The following is a 20,281-nucleotide window of genomic DNA, read 5'->3' on the forward strand; positions in this document are numbered from 1 at the left end:
GAAAAATGAGCAAGAGCTACAAGTTCTCCGCAGGGAGAACGAAGATATGAGAAAGAAGCTGGGGGAGGGAGGACCCTCTGTCATACCGACAAACGTGGTCGACAAGTCCTACACCTCTCCCCCCAACCCGGATGTGGCCGAGGGGACGAGAGGCCGACCCCCTCCCCGCGAAACTGAGATGGGCAACGAGTCGTGCCTAATCAGGTCCATCCGGACGACCCTGACGGCCGACCCGAACCGCCGACATCCCTTTACAAACAACATCATCGAAGTCCCGCTTCCTGAGAAGTGGAAGGGTTTCAACCGAGACCGATACGACGGGTCGACCGACCCGGACGAGCATATGGACGCCTACACCACCCATATGAGTCTCTACACCTCGGACGACGCCGTTTTGTGCCGAGTGTTCCCCACATCCTTAAAGGACGCAGCCCTTAGTTGGTTCACCAAGCTCTCACCCAACTCCATCGACAGCTTTGCCACGCTCGTCGCAAAGTTCGAAACGCAGTTCGCGACCAGCCGGCCACACCATCTAACCTCCATCGCTCTGGTAGGCATCCGCCAGGAGAAGGGAGAGTCGCTGAGAACCTTCGTGGATAGGTTCAGTAAAGTGGCGATGAGCATCCGGAATCTGAGTCCGGACGTCGCCATGCACCACATGCTGACGGCCCTGCGTTCGGGGCCCTTTGCCGACAACCTGTGCATGCAGCCGGCCGACAGCCTAGACGAGCTGAGAAAGAGAGCTGCTAAGTACATGCAGCTAGAAGAGCTAAGAGAATTCCGTAACCAGGCCCGTGCCGAGGCCGGTGGGGAGAAAAACAAGGAAGAAAAGGATCGCCAGGGGCGGCCGAGTCAAAGGAACGACCGACGCCAGGAAAACCGAGACCGGCCGATCCGGTTCTCAAGATACACACCGCTGACGACCGAGAGGGGAAGGATTTTGGACGAGGCCCTCAATGCCGAATTGATCCCTCCCCCAAGGAAGGTGGCCAGCCCAAATAATGCCGACCGGAGGAAGCAGTGTCGGTACCACCAAAACACAGGACACTCAACCGACGAGTGTCAGGCCCTTAAGGATAAGATCGAAGAACTTATCCAGGCTGGGCATCTCCGTCGTTTCGTCAGGAATGGCCGAGACCCACCCGGCCGGGCGGATCCACCCAGGCGGACGAGGTCTCCTCAACGCGACCGGAATGACCGAGATAACAGAGGCGACCGACAACCCGCAAGGGCCGACCCACCTCAAAGAGACGATCCCCCCAGGGAGGCCGATAGGAGAGGTAACCGGGAGGTTATCAACACTATAGCCGGCGGCTTCGCCGGGGGAGGAAGCACAAACAACGCTCGGAAGAAACACCTCCGGACGGTACACCAGGTGAACGCGGTGGCATTCCGACCGAGGATGCCACCCATCACCTTCACGGACGAGGACTTCAAGGGCGTAGACTACCGCCAGCAGGACGACCCGATGGTGATAGCGGTCGACATAGACCGATTCACCATAAGGAAGACCCTCGTGGACCAAGGAAGTTCGGTAGATATCCTTTACTGGAAAACTTTCAAGGCCATGAGGATGGCCGAGACCGAGATGATGCCATACGACGACCACGTGGTAGGATTCTCGGGCGAGAGGGTGGGTACCAAGGGTTATATCGACTTATACACCACCTTCGGAGAGGGGAAGAGCACCAGGACCATCAAAATTCGATACCTGGTCATTGACGCCAACACCTCTTACAACATACTCCTCGGCCGACCATCCATCAACCGGCTGATGGCCATAGTATCAACCCCTCACCTCGCAATGAAGTTCCCTTCAAGAACAGGGGACATCCTCACGGTCCATGTAGACCAGAAAGAAGCATGAGAGTGCTACGCCGAGAGCCTCCGGGTGGAACCTTTAAGGGCCCACACCTCTCCCCTCAGAGTAAGGAAATCCTCCCGAAAAGACCGCTCCCCCAAGAAGGACCGACCGAGAGAAATCAAGCCAACCGTGGCACTGGTAGACCTCGACCCCCGGGCGACCGAGGACAGGCTAGAGGCAAGAGAGGAGCTGAGGAGAGTCCCCCTCCTCGACGAAGAACACAGCACGACTGTAGGGACAGCCTTGGCGGCGGCCGAGGCTGAGATCATGCATGCCGCGCTAAAAAAGAATGTCGACATGTTCGCATGGACGCTGGCCGACATGCCGGGGGTGAGCCCGGATGTCATCACCCATCGACTATCAATATTCAAGGAAGCCTGACCGATCTCCCGAAAGAAGAGAGACTTGGGCAACGAAAAGCGACTCACGGCGAAGGAGGAGGCCGAGAAGCTCCTGTCGGCCGGATTCATAAGGGAAGCCCGATACACGACATGGCTGGCCAACGTCGTCATGGTCACCAAGCCGAACAGTAACTGGAGGATGTGCGTCGACTACAGAAACATCAACAGCGCATGCCCGAAGGACACCTACCCCCTCCCGAACATTGACCGACTGGTGGATGGGGCGGCCGGCCACAAAATTATGAGTTTCTTAGACGCTTACTCTGGCTATAACCAGATAAGCATGCACCCGAGGGACAAGGAGAAGACGGCCTTCATGACGGCCGACGCCAACTACTATTACGAGGTCATGCCATTCGGCCTCAAGAACGCAGGGGCGACTTATCAGCGCCTCATGGACAAAGTCTTCAAAGGACTAATCGGCCGAGCGGTAGAGGTGTACGTGGACGACATAGTCGTGAAGTCCGACTCGTTTGATCAACATCTAAAAGACCTGGACGAGGTCTTCAAGGCCTTAAGGGGAGTCAGCATGAAGCTCAACCCCGAAAAATGTACCTTCGGGGTCGAGGGAGGGAAGTTCCTAGGCTTCATGCTCACCCACCGGGGGATAGAGGCCAATCCTGACAAGTGTCAAGCAATACTCAACATGAGGAGCCCGAACAGCGTGAAGGAGGTACAACAGCTCCTAGGGCGGCTGACCGCCCTCTCCCGATTTGTCCCCCGCCTGGCCGAGAGGACGAGGCCGATGGTACAGCTCCTCCGGAAGGGCAAAAAGTTCGCCTGGGATGACCAATGCGAGGAAATCTTCAAGCAGTTCAAGGAGTTCCTCACATCCCCAGCCGTCATCCAGAAGCCGAGGGCCGACCACCCAATCCTAGTGTATCTGGCAGTCTCTGAAGAGGCAGTCAGCGCTGCCCTGGTACAAGATGTACTTCGTCAGCCGAACCCTCCACTCGGCTGAGACCCGATACCAGATGATCGAGAAGGTGGCTCTCGCACTGGTCCTCACGGCAAGACGGATGCCCCCATACTTCCAAAATCACTCCATAACTGTAAGAACCGACTACCCTATTTTCAAAATTTTGTCTAAACCGGACCTTGCATGGAGGATGATAGGATGGTCAGTCGAACTCTCTGAGTTCGACATACGCTATGAACCGAGGGGCGCCATCAAGTCTCAATGCTTGGCCGACTTCTCGGTCGAGCTGACGCTGCTACCCACCCTCTCGGGCGGGTTGACTCTCTATGTGGACGGCTCCTCAAATAAAACAGCCTATGGAGCGGGAGTCGTCCTGGAGGGGCCGGGCGACCTCTTCTTGGAACAAGCCCTCCAATTCGGATTCCGGGCAACCAACAACCAGGCCGAGTACGAGGCCTTGCTGGCTTGGCTGAACCTAGCCTACGACATGGGAGCGCGCGAGGTTACATGCAAAAGCGACTCCCAGGTGATGGTCGGCCAAGTCAATGGAGATTTCGAGGTTAAAGAGCCTTTGCTGCAGCGGTACTACCATGCAGCCAAAAACAGTATCGCCCGCTTCAGCAAAGCACCCTTGCAACACATACCGAGGGAGGACAACAAAAGGGCCGACATCCTATCCAAGCTCTCGGTCACAAAAAAGAAGAGCCATCAGAGGTCAGTCATACAAATATGGCTGAGACACCCTAGTGTGACGGAGGCCGAGACCGAGTGTCTGACTAAAGAAGAGGAAGAGGCCGAGGCCGACAACTGGATGACACCCGTCATCCAATACCTAACGGACGGCACATGCAAGGCCGACCAAGAGAAGGCGATGAAGCAACAATGCACCCGGTACACCATGATCAACGAAGATTTGTACCGGAGAGGCTACTCGACCCCCTTGCTAAAATGCATCACCAATAAAAGGGCCGAGTACATCCTAGCCGAGATCCATGAGGGAATCTGCGGAAATCACGCCGGGGCGAGGACGATGGCCGCCAAGCTCTTGAGAGCCGGCTACTACTGGCCGACCATACAGGGCGACTGTGCCGAATACGTGAAGAAATGCCCCAAGTGCCAAGAGTTCGGCCCCCTCCACCACACCAGGCCGGAAGAACTGCACAACATCATCTCCCCGTGGCCGTTCGCCATGTGGGGGATGGACATTATCGGTCCATTCTCCCCAGGGAAGGGGCAGACCAAGTTCCTCTTGGTGGGAGTCGACTACTTCACCAAATGGATCGAGGTCGAACCCCTCGCCTCCATCTCGGCAAAGAATGTACAAAACTTCGTATGGAGGAGCATTGTCTGCCGATTCGGCGTCCCACACACAATAGTAACTGACAATGGCCGACAGTTCATCGACCGAGGCCTACAATCCTTCTATGACGACCTGGGCATCAAGTCCATCACGGCCTCGGTGGAACACCCACAAACCAATGGGCAGGCCGAGGCCGCCAACAAGGTCATACTCAACGAGCTGAAGAAGCGGCTGGGCAAAGCAAAGGGCCGATGGACCGAGGAGCTGATCGAGGTACTTTGGGCGTACAGGTGCACCCCCCAAACTACCACACAGGAAACACCCTACAGCCTGACGTACGGAACCGAGGCCATGATCCCAGTTGAGGTGGCCGAGCCCACCATACGGCGGCAAATGTTCGATCTCACCCTAAACGAGGAAAGCCTAGCGGTCAACCTCGACCTGGTAAGTGAGCTCCGTGACAAAAGCAAGATTCGGGAGGCTGCCTGCAAAGCCCAGGCGTCCAGACGGTACAACACCAAAGTCCAACCGAGAGGTTTCCAGAAGGGCGATCTCGTCTGGAGAATGCGCAGCGATGCAAGAAAAAATGAAGGGAAGTTCTCATCCAACTGGGAGGGGCCTTTCCGAGTCCGAGAAGTCGCACAAGGAGGAGCCTATCATCTAGAATGGCTTTCAGGAAAAATTGTACCGAGGACGTGGAATGCCACGCACCTCAAGTTCTATTACAGCTAAAATCAATAAAATCACGCACTCTTTCCTCACCCAACCAGGGAGGTTTTAACGAGGCGTTTTCATCAAAGTGTTGGAAATATTCTACCGAACAAGCAATGGTCGACTGCCCACTTGCTCGATTAACATCGCAAGTGCCGGCCTACCGACTGCCCACTTGATCGATTAGCATCGCAAGTGCCGGCCTACCGAACGCCCACTTGCTCGATTAACATCGCAAGTGCCGGCCTACCGACTGCCCACTTGCTCGATGAGCATCGCAAGTGCCGACCTACCGAACGCCCACTTGCTCGATTAACATCGCAAGTGCCGGCCTACCGAACGCCCACTTGCTCGATTAGCATCGCAAGTGCCGGCCTACCGAACGCCCACTTGCTCGATTAACATCGCAAGTGCCGGCCAACCGATCGCCACTTGCTCGATTAATATCGCAAGTGGTGACCGATCGCCCACACTTTACTTGCTCGAATCCAACATTCGCAATTAGTGGCCGATCGCCCACATCTTACCTGCTCGAATCCGACATTCGCAATTAGTGGCCGATCGCCCACATCTTACCTGCTCGAATCCAACATTCGCAATTAGTGGCCGATCGCCCACATCTTACTTGCTTGAATCCAACATACGCAATTAGTGGCCGATCGCCCACATTTTACCTGCTCGAATCCAACGTTCGCAAATAGTGGTCGATCGCCCATGTTTTACTTGCTCGAATTTAAACGCTCGCAATTAGTGGCCGATCGCCCATATTTTACTTGCTCGAGTTTTAACGCTCGCAATTAGTGGCCGATCGCCCATATTTTACTTGCTCGAGTTTTAACGCTCGCAATTAGTGGCCGATCGCCCATATTTTACTTGCTCGAGTTTTAACGCTCGCAATTAGTGGCCGATCGCCCATATTTTACTTGCTCGAGTTTTAACGCTCGCAATTAGTGGCCGATCGCCCATATTTTACTTGCTCGAGTTTTAACGCTCGCAATTAGCAGCCGATCGCCCATGTTCTACTCGTTCAATGGGAGATCGAGTGATTAACTTGTCAAATTTTTATGCCAAACCAAATGAAAGGAAAGCTAGTTCATATTAATGAGGAAACAGGGTGATACAACAAAAAGCAAAACAAAGAGGCCACACCCCGGCCTCAGAGGAAAGCAAAAATCAAGAAAAGGCCACAACCCGGCCAACGGTGAACCTAATCTTGAATCTCAACAAACCCGCCCTCCTCAGCCTCAGTCTCCCTGCCCTGGACCTCGGCCTCGGCCGGTTCAGCCTCTTGGGTAGCCAAAGCAGCCGCCTCAGCACTCGGCATTAACCGACCCTGATAAACTTCATAATCGAGGTCGAAGCTACCAGTGGCCGGCGGCCCACCGTAAAGCACATGTGCTTGACGAACGGCCCTCTCGAAGCATTGCCTCAGCAACTCCTCGGCCTCCTCATAATTTTCGTCAAGCTTGGCCTCGGCTTGCTCCTTCGCGAGTTGAAGGGCGGCCATCTCAGTGGCCGAGGCAGAAAGCTGCCCGTTCTTCTCTTCGACCAACTTTTTTAAATTGGCGATCTCAGCAGCTGCCCTCAGCTTCTCGGCCTCCAGCTGACGCTTCGCCTCGGCCGCCTCCCTCTGCGCCAACTCCCTCTCGGCCGCCTCTGCAGCAATCCGGGCCGATAGGTTAGTGTTCGCAGCTAGGGACTGCTTCAAGTCCTCGGCAGCCTCCGAAAGCTTATGCTCCAAGGCTGACACGTCTTCGGCCTGACGGTCTTGGCCCTGAAGCCCGCTCTGGACAAGGACGACCGACCGGCACATCAACTCGAAGCCGCTCCTTAGGAGTTCCGAGGGAGCAACGTTGCGTAAGGGGTCCCGAGCCTCATCCGGAAGCGCGACACGAACCCTCCGGGAGAATCGATACCCGGCCCCCAAGATATCGAAGGGCGTGAGCGCCGCCCGGGCATCGGCCACAGATGGACCGGCTTCTCTGTGCACCAAGGCCCCAGGAGAGCCCGACGCCGCCTCGGCAGACACCCGTCGAGAAGGAGGAGGCGTTGGCATGGACCCAGGTGACCGGGTGGTGGTGGCAATGTTGCTGGCGCCCCTCGGACGTTTCTTGGACTTGTGGGCGGGGCCAGCCGACCCCTTGGACTTGTGAGATGGGCTGGCCACCCCTTCATCACTCGGCGGCGGTATCACCTCCAAACTTCGACGACCCCTGCGGTCGGCCGCCTTCTGCCGATGCTTGTCAAGTACGCTAACGGCGCTCAGTCGCTCGTTAAGCATGATCTCTACAAAACAAATCAAGGAGTTAAAAATAAGACAAAACAAATAGACAGACCGACCGACCGACTAAGGCAAACTGAGACACATACCCCTCACAGCCGCCCAGCGCGCAGACTTGGCATACGCACCAATCAACCCCTGGCACGGAAGCCTCCTCGGGAGGGCGTCAAAAAGGGCAAGGACACCCAGCTCGTCCTCACCCTCCGTCGGCCTCGGCCACTCCTTAAACTCGCAAGGCTGCCGAGTCCAATAAAGAGGGAATCTCGACCGCCCGGTCGAGTCAAAAAAGAAAGAGGTCGCCTTGGGCCGGATCACGACCTTCACAAACCTCTCCTTAAAACGCTTATAAGAAAGGGCAAAGAGATAAAAAAGAACACTACCGGGCCAGCCGGCCAGCAAATGCCAAGCGGCCTTCTTGGCAGGATGGGAGTTATAATAAGAAAGAAAACATGAGGGCGTGGGGTGAAGACGCATAACGTCACACAACAAACGAAAGGCTTGAAGGGACGCCTAGGTATTTGGGTGAACCTGGGTGGGAGCAACGTTGAGCGTCTGAAGGACGCCCATCGTAAACTCGTCAAAAGGAAGGGAAACAAAAAGATCAACAAAAAAGCAAGTGTACATATAAAAGAAAGGGGGGCCGGAACCAGGCCGCCCCATGCACACCCTCTCGGCCGCCCCACAAGGTAGAATGCTAAAGTGGGAAGAGAACTCCTCCGCCTTTAAAACCGGTCGCCTGAGCAAAAATTTTGCCACAGACTCCTCGGTCTCATAGGTAGACGAGATATCCATCACCCTAGGATCCACCCAACTAAAATCCCCTAAGGGGACGGCCATTGGGGGCGAGCCCGATCGGTCAACAGCATTGGCCGGGGCATCCTCCCTCACAACCTCCACCGGGGATGGAGCATCGGCCACCCCAACCGAAACAGGGTCGGTGGTGAATGACGAAGAGGAAGAAGAAGAAGAGGATGACGATTCAGAAGACTCCCTCGAAGAAGAGTGACCGACGGGAGAGGACGGGTCGCCCAAGGGAGGAGGGGAAAGACTAGGCTCGCAACACATTACTAACATCGGCTGATAAACTAAGCTGGGCGAAGAAAGACGACTGAACGGTCACTCAACACTCAGCAGTGGACGAAGGATCACTCGGCTGCCAGAAAAACTCACGAACACAAATGCGGGATCTCGACGCTGGTAGACCCCTATTTATAGGGCCCATGGGCCTCGGAATGCGAAACGTCAAACCAATCTCAACCGTTATATCTTGTAGATCTAACGGTCCATGAACTCCCCCGCCCAAAAAACCCCTCATCAATGCACGTCACGTCGCGCCGTCTGAAGTCACGTCATACCGCCTAGTCAAGTCGTACCTCGAGAAATGAAACGCCCGCGCGACCGAGGGAGGCCGACCGACTCCCATAATTAAAGACTCATCGGACATAACTTACGCATCTGCCCTTGAGCCTGGGGGGCAAGTGTACCGGTACTGGGCGAGGCTGGGACCCACCTGGCTGCCCGACGCCTAGTCAACCTGACCGAGAGACCGAGAGGTCGAGACCTTTTGGAGACTTGGCCGGGAGACCGAGAGGCCGAGACCTTTGGAGACTTGGCCGAGAGGCCGAGACCTTTGAAGACTTAACTGAGACGGCCGAAGACCACAGGTATTTGGCCAATGGCTGGCCCTCGCCATGAGAATTTGACCGATGGCCGAACCCCCATTACAATTAACACTCAAACCGAGATCAGTGAAGCTAATCCATCATCAAGAATTAGGTAATGCAACCCTAAGCGGTATCCACCTCGATAAACGGGCCCAACAAGGTAGGCCCACTAGAATAATATAAATAGCACGCATTTCAAGAAGTAAGGTATGTCATTTATTACTGTTCACCTACCTGAGAGCTGACCACCCGCTTTACTGACTTGAGCGTCAGAGTGCCTTCGCAGGTACCCCCACCATCCGGTGTTCACCCGACGACCGAGTCCCGAGTGCCGAAGGATAAGCAGGAGGACGAAAAGAATCCCAGTTCATCACCCAATCACCTGCCCGACCGAAGGAAGGAGAAGAAGACTTCAACAGTTCTCTAGGTCCCATCTCCCTAGCAGGAACAAATAGTTAAAGAGAGAAATACAAGAAGCTACATAGCAAAAGAAGAAATAACAAAAAGAATGCACATTATTAAAGAATAAATGATGTTTAGGCTATAAATAGTCGGACAAAGCAACAAAAAACAATAAATAAAGAGTATACTAATAAAATATAAGAAAAGTGAGATAATTTCATAAAATAAAATGAAATAAAATATTATTTAATCATTTTAATTTAAAACTTGTGATCCTAATGTATTAATTGGACTAAGATAGATGAAGTTATAGATAGGTCTTTGGGTTTTCTATCCCGTTCCCATTACTTCTTTATAACAAAGGAAAAGTATCTTTTTAACACCCATTTTTTTACCTAAAATATTATACTAAATATAAATAAAATATTATAATAAAATAATAAATTTATGGAATTGTAATTTCAGTATAAGAAAAAAAAATATAGTGTGAGAGCATCATCATCTTATAACAAAATATACACAGGAACACGTCTCACTAAATTTTGTAAAAATAATATATGATCTTAAGTCTTTTTAATATATTTTACATATTTTCAGTAAAATCTATACTTCTTTATACGAAAGACAAAAGAATCAAAATATTTTGATTCTCTATTATTTCATATATTTAATATAAATCAAATATATTATTATTTAATTTAAAAAATATATTTACATTTATTTTTATCATTTAAATATATAATATTTTATTATTAGAAACTGTTGTTAGGTAGTTGTTTAAAAAAAGTGATTACAAAGAAATATTTTTCAAAACACAATTTGGTAAACAGAACTTTTCCACAATTAAATTTTTATTTGGAAAAGAATATTTTTAACCAGTTAGAAAGGTAAATAAGAGAATAAGAAAGGAGACTAAGTAACCATAAAAACAATAGTGAACAAAATATCAGTAACAAAAACCTTTCTTTCATCTTATACTAATTTCGTTGTTACCTTTTGTAAGTAAAGTTGATTTTTTTTTTACAGTCTATTAAAATAATTAACTAACTACCCCTTTTCATTCTTACCATTTGCATATACACTACACACATTTGGTAAATGAAATGCTACATTGTACAACAGAAAACTTTTTCTGTTCATACATTTGTATTTTTTTGCTTTATCAGAATCAGTTGTCTCTGTGGGCTTGTTAACAGGTTTCAATCAAAGAATAATTCAAGTGTGTTGGTTGTTATCACCTAAGTAATCATAATTCATTCAGACTTTAAATTTGGTATCCGATTTCTTACTCAATTCAATAATCTTTTTTTTTTCATTTTCATTAATATTGGTGAAGCAAAATTGGAAGGAAATATTTCCAGAAATATGTGTACAGGAAACAACTCTACTATGGTCCTATAGGAGCCTATATTAGCCAACAGTGAAGTTAATTTGTTAAAAAAGAAAAAAAGTTATATGGGAATTACATTTGAAATTGAAGAAAACTATTTGGCAGTAATTTTTTATCATACCACAGTGGCTATGCCACTGTATCTTGGTCTTGTTCTGTCAGTCTCAGGTGAAAGCCCCTGTTCCATGGTCTTCCTCTTGTTATTGTTGGCTTGTTGTAGTGATGGTTGCTGTTGTTCTATAGTTGGTTGTGGCTTTGACTCTGACTCTGGCTGAGGATCTTGGGGTTTTGGTGCTTGTTTCTGGTCATTTTGGAGGATTTGCTGGGCATGTTGCTGTAGAACTTCTGAGTTTTCAATCTTTTCAGCTGTTCCTTGCTTTTGATCTTTCGACTTGGTCTTCTTCATGTGGGGTTTAAGCTTGTTCAAATCTGACAGCCTCACAGGCTTCAAGAAAAATTCTTCTGCTCCTTCCTCCAAGCATCTAGTTGTCAGTTTCAGATATTCATCAGAATTTCACTTCAAAAACATGTTCATAGGAAAAAGAAAAAAATAGAAAATTTGAGAAAAAAAAGTAATGCACTATTTATTCTTCTCACCTGCTAATCCTTGAAGGCACATTCTCAGATGACATAATCACAACTGGTATGTTTCTCAAAGATGAAGATTCCTGAAATATCAGAGAGAATCCTATATAAGTTTCTGGTTCCAGGTGGAATAAGTGAAGTGAGGACGTAGTTTTCATAGATTCTCAAACGATTTTTCACTAAAATCAAATACAGCTACTAAAGCAGGAGCTTTAGGAAAAGAAAAATCTTTCGATCAGATAGTGAACCTGATTTGTTTTGGGTGGAAAACTAAAAAGCAGATGGCAGAATTATTCCAGGAGATTATAATTGATTTTTTATTTTGTGGTGGTGAAATGAAACTAGTTCAACTTGACAACTTTAACCAACAACATCAAATCGGAATGAATGCACACTTTCAAAATGGAAAGTCCTCTACAAGGGTCTTTGCAAAAAGGAAAACAATCTTGGCCACAAAAACTGAGAAGAAAAGTGGGGAATATAATGGTTAAAAGAGAGATGAGACAGGAATAGAAACCACAGCAAGCAAGCATACCTTGATTTTCTTAAGCAAGTCATAGCCTGTCATGCCAGGCATACAGTAATCTGTAATAACAAGATTCACCTCCACCACCTACAAAGACACAAAATTCCAAAACAATCTCAGAACCCCGGAGAAAGACACTGATCTATGGCTAAAAAAAATCACGTTGATTGAATTTGAATTAGAACACCTTTATGCGTTCTAACAAAAAAAAACAACATACCTGATTATTGTTGTTGGGAGAAACAGATGGTGTACTTGGGTTGGTCTTATCATTCTCACGCAACCCCAGAAACTCTAAAGCCTTGCTACCAGAATCAACTGTAGTAACTGCCATTGAAAAAAAAGGGTCCTTCTTATCAGACAACACGGCAAACAAGAGGCAAACAAAATTCAATTTTGCAAGATGTTGGCCTAAAAGAAAGCACCTTGGTAGGAAGAGGTTCTGAGGAGCCTCTCAATGAGTTTCCTATCTATGATGCTGTCATCAACAGCCAACACATGAAACTGCGACTCTGCAGCCATCCCCATTTGTGGAAAGGTGGATTGAAGACGGTGAAGTGAGGAAGAAGGCAAGAATTGGAAGGAAAAAAAGGAGCGGTTGGAAGAATGGTGTTATGGGAGAAAGATGAGAAGGGAAGATGGGGATGAGGATGAAGAGCTTTGTATTGAAATAAGACCCACCAAAATCCCCATCCCACAAAGCAAGATCCGACCAGATTTCATCCCAAATCTTGCAAATTTTCCAAGTTGATCTTGAATTACCGGGGAAGCAATGGGAAATTATAAGATAAAGAGTAGGAAGAAACAATGAATGAATAAAAAAAAGAAATAAATCTTAGTGAATATTTTTGGGTTGTTGAGGGTTGAGAGAAGGGTGGAGTGAGGTTTATTTATATATATGTATAATAGAAGAAGAGGGAGAGAGAAAATGGTGGTGAAAGTAGAAAGTAGGATGAAGGCAAAAGAGGAAAGAGGAAGAGAGAGAGAGAAAGGTGTGTTGGTGGGGCCCACAAAAATCCCTTGAAGAGATACAGGTGAGGTCAGCAATGGTGCCTTTTATTTTCCCCTGGCTGTGAAATCATGTGGCGCTTACCATATCTTGGGCAGGTGGGGGAGAGTGGTGGCAAAGAGAGGCCAATTTCTTTTGATGCCCTTTTAAGATTTGCTTCCCATGCCCATCCCATCCCATCCCATCCTCATTCATCATCATGCCCATCTCATGCACATCCATCATCTTTTCTTTTCTACAAACCCCATTAACAAATATCAAAACTTTAATCTCTATTTAATTCCTTCTTTACATGCCTTTCAACGCATGCAATACCATAAATTTGTCTCTTAATCTCCTTCAACAAACATAACTTACTTTCTAATCTTAATAACAACACAAACATATAAAAACGTGAACGGCAATTATAATATTCTCACCCACATATTTTTCTTTATTGGTGGTGATTGTTTTTTCTTTGGCTTGGCAACCCAAATTAGATATCCCACCATTTCTTGAAACATGATGATGATGATTGAAAACGCGCAATGAGAAATTGTGCAAAGTTGTATTGAGTGTGTGGAAGTGAAAAAACTATATCTTAGATTCAACATTTGCGCATAATGTTGTGTTTGATGGTATGAGATAGATGGCATGAAGGTATTGATGTTGAAGGGAGAAAAAACGGGGCACATGCGAGAAAACGATAAAGTGAAAAGGCACTAACTAGTGGGCCAATTCACCTAAATCTTCTAATGTCTTCTCCCTCTTTTCTCCCCTTCATCATGGCCACGCTTCACGACCAAGACCAAGACTATGAATGAATCAATGAAAATTTTGTTTTTCTTTTATCCCATTCATGCCCATTTTTTCAATTTCATAGTCAAGTGTTCATACCAATTTATTAAAATTTACATGGAAGCATGCTGGAATGTTCATCCTTCATCATTCTTGCTCCTAACTCATTCATTGTCATCGTCCATGCTTGTTATTTTCTCCAAACATCCAACAAACTTATATGCATATTAGGGACGGAAATCATTTACACACAAGAATATAATTCTGTCGCAAATCAGCTACGTGGAAAACATAAATCTTTATTCACTACATAGATCAAGAATATTCTAAAAAAAGTATCAAGATTCACTTTATCTTTTATTTTCTTGTCACCATCTTATACCTATTTTTCCTTAGAGATAACATATTCAAATTTCATCCATTTATCTTCTTATTATGAACTTCTTTTTTTCTTACTACTTTTATTTTTCAAATCAAGATGTTGTTGAAATAAATCACATATGTATCACCTAAACTCATCCCTTCTATTTATGATTTGTCTTATGAGTTAACTGAATCTAATTCCACAACCTATTATTAATTTCCTTCATTCATAATATGATCAAACATGTGCCTCTTCACATAAGTTATACAACATTTTAAACTCAATAAACATTAATTTAAGCCATTTTTTTTCCAAAATAAGATACTTGTTAGTATGATAGATATGCCAAATTTTTTGGTTTCAAGTGTAAAATATGTTCACGCGTTTATTTTTGTTTTATTTCGATTGTGCTTTATCGAATCAATAGAAAGTAATATAAACCATAAAAGATGGATTTAAAGGTATTTCAGCCAAAATCCTTGACAAAAACTTCTTAATCTGTATATAAGAGTTTTAGTTTAAATTATATATGGTTCATTTTTTTAAAACAATACATTACATCTAGTAAACTTTAAAGATTAATCATGTCTATGCATAAATTAATGCTATATTTTATTTCTTTCATATTTCATAAACCATTATCGTTTGTCTATTATTATGACATTTTCTTGATGACACATTTAATCATTTTGCCTTCTGTGTTGTTAACTTGACGAAGTTGTAACAGTGACACGTCTTCTATTTTTTAATTTAAACCTTAATTATATTTAATATGATAGAATTAAAATTAAAATTGTACTTCGTAAATAATTGTATCCTTCAAACTCACTTTTAAAATATTTTATTATAGTTTGAACGTAAAGATATTGCTTTTTTTTTTTAAATTGAGTTTTTCCATTTATTTGCTGATATCATTACTTGACTAATACAGATTTTTATCTTTAGTATTCATGACTGAATATTTCGAGCATTAAATTTACAATTAACAATATAAGGGGTTAAACATCGATCATTAAGATAAATCTTTGTATTTATTTTAAAATTTGAACATATCTAACTCAATTCTATAAAATATGATTCCAATAAGTTATATATTTTATTTTGGTTATATTATTAATTGAGCTAACAGATTAAACCTCCTATCAGCAAGTATAAATGAATATTTGAATATGTTTAATTTAGCAGTTTACTTTTTCTGTCATATTATTTTTCATTTTTCAAAAGAAATAAATATAAAAAGTAATTATTTTAAAGTAAATAAACACAAATTAAAATTAATTTGTCTATTTTTTTTATATATATACCCTCTTTGAAACACAATTATGATAGTTAAGAGAGAGTCAAATATTGATAGTAAATTTTTCTCTTAATAAGAATGATTGGTTTACCACGTTAGGAAGAGTAATCCTTTGACTAAACACAGTCTTAATGATAATTAAGTTTTGATTATTAAGAATTAATGATGAGTTATAGACAATGGAGACTAAAGGTCAACGGTTATAAAAGGTGTTATTTTTAGGTTAAACGTAGGCAGACGCAAGCTTAGATCAGCAAACCCTAGAAAGAAAAAGAGGAAAGGGGGGGGGTCCTCCTTTCCCTTCAAGCCAGAGCCATATATGCATCTTCACATGCACTCTTCCATGGAATAGGGGACCAAAACTTTAGGGTTTTCCTCAGCATTTGCTGCCATTGATGTTCAAAAAGCATCAACATACATTCATTAAAGTCATCGAAACTACTTGATGGATGATTTATGAACAGTGTTTTTTGTTACACTAATTAATGAGAAGATTTAGTGCAGGAGAGCGAATCCTATATCATTATTGATCTTGAAAGCAATAGTATAGTACTGGATTTAGAATCCTATATTTTACTTCCACATTTTTCTTCCTCATCCTTCACTCTCACCAACCTATTCAATGTTTTGCTGTGAGATGCTGCTATATATATTTCCTATGCTGAAAACATAAAACTTCATAATTTAATGCCAATGTAGGGACTGCAAACAAGTTTTATATTTCAATTTAATTACATGCTCTCAAATTATATTAACAAATTTAACGTTTCAAATACATATTAATACACTTATACTCAGTAAGCGTCCTTAAAAAAAATTAAGACTAAATTACAATATTAATTTTGATCCCCTTAAATTTGTAATCCGTAATTTTTATCTCTAAATTTTAAAATTTCTTCTATTTTGGAGTCCTTAAATATGTTTTATTTGTTTGTATTAAGCTCTAAATCTAACATATTTAATATATACACACACATAAACAACTAATTAATTTAAGTGAAATGATTGGATCAAAATTGAAGATCAATAAATCCTACCACTTTTTTTTTGTAATATTCTATAGAATAAAGAACATTTAAATATTTAGGGGAAGAAGTTTTTTTTTTCTATCTTGGCAGTAATGTTAGTTTTTTGTATTTAATATGAAATATTAAAAATATTACCTGTAAGTATTTAGTTTCAGGATTATATTTTGTTCATGTTTTTTCACAAATTTTGCTTATAAAGGAATACTATTATTGTAAGAGTCATTAATTTATTCTTTCTAATTAATAAAAAAAATCTACAACTACAAATTATTTTTTATTTTATTTTTCTGTTCATTTTAGTTTAAACCATCTAACTACAAGTTGCATTCTCTAATTTTGGGTATGGAACAAATCTTAGGTCAAATGTTTGCCATAACCTTGACAATTAATAGGGTGTTTCTAGAAAGTTTCAAATCTGACTGTTTGATTTAAGAGAAAATTAAACGATAGTTGAAAAGAGAAAAACAAGAGAATTATATAATTTTGTTGTCACTTTATTGTGAATAGAAAATTAGGGAGAGGGGTAAAATAATAGGGTCAAACATACATATGTTTTTTCCTCTCTCTTATCTCACCATAACAAAAAAAGAAAAGATGTTTGAAATGGCAAATCTATATGAATATATTTACTTACTATTATACTTAAAAAGTCATTTAACGTAAATACATTTATTTTTTTCTTACTTTTATTTTAAATAAAAGAATAGTCATTCAAAACATTTTTTAATCTATTTTTCTATATATGCAAACAATAAAATAGAACATATTTAGTTTTTATATACTGTTTAAGCGAACAGTCATATTTTTCTAAATCTTTGTATACTAGCTTTTAAATAAAAAAGTGTTAAGTATGTGTGACATTTTAATCTTTAAAACATGTAGTTTATCATTCTTATAGTTACTAAACTTTATAGTTTATTGCTATTATAGGCCTCAAAAAAATTATGATAGAATTAACATGACCAACACATTTTGTCTTCTATGTTTTTTATATCTTTATTTTAAAATATTATTATAACAAGGTTTCAAAAGGTTTCATTTTTTAGATTTTCGTATATCTTTATTTTAAAAAACTATTATAACAACGTTTCACACATTTAAAAATTAAAATAAAAATTTATTCATCTTTTTTCTTTATATCTAAACATAGTATAAAAGTAAACTTTACTAAGCAATGTCTTCCAATTTTATTCCTTGATTTAATACAAGAAAAATACTAAATATCAATAATTTAGTGATTAAAAATAATTAGTCATTATTGATTAAGTTAGATATTATTTTATAAATTAAACAATTATATTGACTAATTTATAATTTAAAGTAGTTAGTAACTAAAACCATAGTAGTTAATGTTAGATATTGTACTGGACAGAGTGCTCAGGGCTCAGTGCTCGGGGGTCGGATCTCGGTGCATGGTGTAAGCAAGTCAGCTCGGCTGTTGGGCCAGTAAAATGGGCCACGTGGTTGGACTCAGTTTGGTCAGTATGGCATAATTGAAGTAATCTTTTATATGTAAGCATAAGGCTACTAATGAAGGGTATTTGTGAACATAGGGGTGTGTATAGTACATTCGGGTCTAGCACAAGTAAGTATTCCCCAAAGACGCCTAAGCCCAAGAGTGTTAGGGTTTTCAGGGGTAAGTTGCATGCATGATACATGAAGGCCAGTGCGCCTACAGTAAACAGATGGGTCCATGATGCTGGTACATGAGTTGATACCTTGACGGCCATCCTGTTAAGATTATGCACTCCAATGAGGGAGATTCTGGGCGGTTGTTGCACTAAGATTATGCACATTGTAACAGACTCTCCTCCCATCAAACCTACTTTCACTCGAGATAAGGTTCTCGTGAGAGAAGGGTAGTTACAAGGAGTAACCTAAAAGTAGTCTATAAAAGGGACTTGAGATCCCTAGTTAAGGGACACTATTTCTAAGACTGAAATTACTTACTTACTTATTGTTTCTATAAGTCCTGTACTGACTTGATCGTCGAAGTGCAATCAACAGGTAGGGCCCCTCTGTTTCAATGGAGTCGCATCCAAAGGGAAGCACAAAATTCACCAGAAATAGGTGGAACCACCGCTTGTCTTTGAAGTCAACCGGCGACCAGGTCAACCGGTAAGAACAAATACCAATTTAGAAATTATTTTATAATTTTTTTTTTGTTAATAATAGAAACTACTTTAGATACCGATAATTTTTATTTTATAAAACAATATCTAACTTAGTTAATATAATGAATAATTATTTTTGATCTCTAGTTAATATTTAATGATTTTTTTGTAGTGTATATTTGATTTTTAGGCATTGCTATTGGATTTTCAAGGTATATAAACGTGTTAACACGATCAACTGACACTGTGACAAGAATCCTAGGAAACGTTTGCAAAGGTATGAGGGAGAAGCAATCACCCAAAGAAACCAATCGACAGATAAGAAACCCTAAACAGGGTGAAAGAGAAAGAAGAGAAAAAGGTGGAGAGGAGATGCAAAAACATAAACTAAAGCCACACGAGAATAAAACTGAATTCATAAAATGTATATATTGTTGTGTTACAAACAACAAAACAGAGGAGTACTTATAGAGAAAAGTGGAACAAAAATAACAGAAAGCCTAAACCAGAAAAACAGGGCCCAATTATACAACCCAATGTAAACTATACATGGATTTTATCTCTCCCCCCCTCAAGCTGGGAATAAATGTTTCTCATTCCTAACTTGGACTTGAGCTCTTTGTAGATTGCAGGTGCAAGAGGTTTGGTAAGAATGTCCACAATCTGCATAAAGGAAGAGATGGGGGGTAATTTGAGAAGGCCAACTGTGATCTTTTCTCGGATGATGCGACAGTCAATCTCAATGTGCTTGGTGCGCTCATGAAAGACATGATTGGAAGCAATGTGTATTGTAGATTGGATGTCACAGTAGATGGTTGTTGGTTGAGAATAAGAAATCCCAAGTTCTTGAAGGATGTAGGTTAGCCACTGAATCTCATAGGTGGTTATGGCTAAGGCTCTATATTCTGCTTCAGAGGAACTCTTGTAAATTGTTTATTGTTTCTTTGATTTCCATGAAACAAGAGAATCTCCCAAGAAGATGGAGTAACCGGTTACAAATTTGTGGGTTTCAGGAAAAGTGGCCCAATTTGAGTCACTGAAACTACGAAGTTGGAGAGTGTTGTTGATGTAAAAAAAAATGTCGTTCCGAGGGTTTCCTTTCAAATATCGAAGAAAGCGAAAAGCAACTTATTGATGGAGAGTGGTAGGAAAGGAAAGAACTGACTTAGGTTGTTGACAACAAAGGCAATATCAGGTCGTGTGTTGGTGAGGTAGATGAGATTGCCAATAAGTCTTATATATGCAGAGGTTTCAATGTTAGTGAGTCTTGTACCTTCTGAGGAAGAAAGCCGAGATGAGTGAACCATGGGTGTGAGCATAGGGGCAGAGTTTATCGTGCTAGTGTCATGAAGAAGATCTAACACGTATTTGCGTTGGCATATATGGAGCCCTTAGCTGTTTCTGGCCACTTCCAGGCCCAAAAAATAAGTGAGGTCCTACATTCTTGATCTTGAATTGAGTTCCCGACAAATATGTGATATTAGTGATTTCCTCATGATCAATTCCAGTAAGCACCAAATCATCAACATACAAAAGAATAATGGTTATGTTAGTTCCTTTACGGTTTAAAAAAAAAGAGAGTGATCAGCAGAGGATAAAGTGTAGTTATTTGAAAGTAAAAATTGAGACAATTTTGCATACCATTGACG

General features: G+C 42.8%; 3 protein-coding genes across 3 annotated transcripts; 2 read left to right on the forward strand and 1 right to left on the reverse strand.

Moving 5' to 3' along the window:
* Positions 1-343: 343 nt before the first annotated feature.
* Positions 344-1,867, forward strand: LOC137815935 (uncharacterized). Its single transcript, XM_068619043.2, has one exon. The coding sequence runs from the start codon at positions 344-346 to the stop codon at positions 1,865-1,867; it is 1,524 nt and encodes a 507-aa protein (XP_068475144.2).
* Positions 1,868-3,239: 1,372 nt separating this feature from the next.
* LOC150029610 (uncharacterized) lies at positions 3,240-6,287 on the forward strand. The gene is made up of 2 exons (XM_090296507.1): positions 3,240-4,928; positions 6,279-6,287. The coding sequence occupies exons 1-2, from the start codon at positions 3,240-3,242 to the stop codon at positions 6,285-6,287; spliced, it is 1,698 nt and encodes a 565-aa protein (XP_090152633.1).
* A 4,536-nt stretch (positions 6,288-10,823) lies between these two features.
* On the reverse strand, positions 10,824-14,018 carry ARR9 (response regulator 9). Its single transcript, XM_068616498.1, has 5 exons — positions 12,469-14,018; positions 12,264-12,370; positions 12,053-12,130; positions 11,530-11,600; positions 10,824-11,414 (listed from the first exon to the last, which is right to left on the reverse strand). Exons 1-5 carry the CDS (start codon positions 12,569-12,571, stop codon positions 11,048-11,050), a joined length of 726 nt encoding a protein of 241 aa, XP_068472599.1. The 5' UTR covers positions 12,572-14,018; the 3' UTR covers positions 10,824-11,047.
* Positions 14,019-20,281: the final 6,263 nt, after the last annotated feature.

This window comes from Phaseolus vulgaris, chromosome 1 (genome assembly GCF_051622355.1).
Source record: "Phaseolus vulgaris cultivar YP4 chromosome 1, ASM5162235v1, whole genome shotgun sequence".
NCBI classification, from domain to species: domain Eukaryota; kingdom Viridiplantae; phylum Streptophyta; class Magnoliopsida; order Fabales; family Fabaceae; genus Phaseolus; species Phaseolus vulgaris.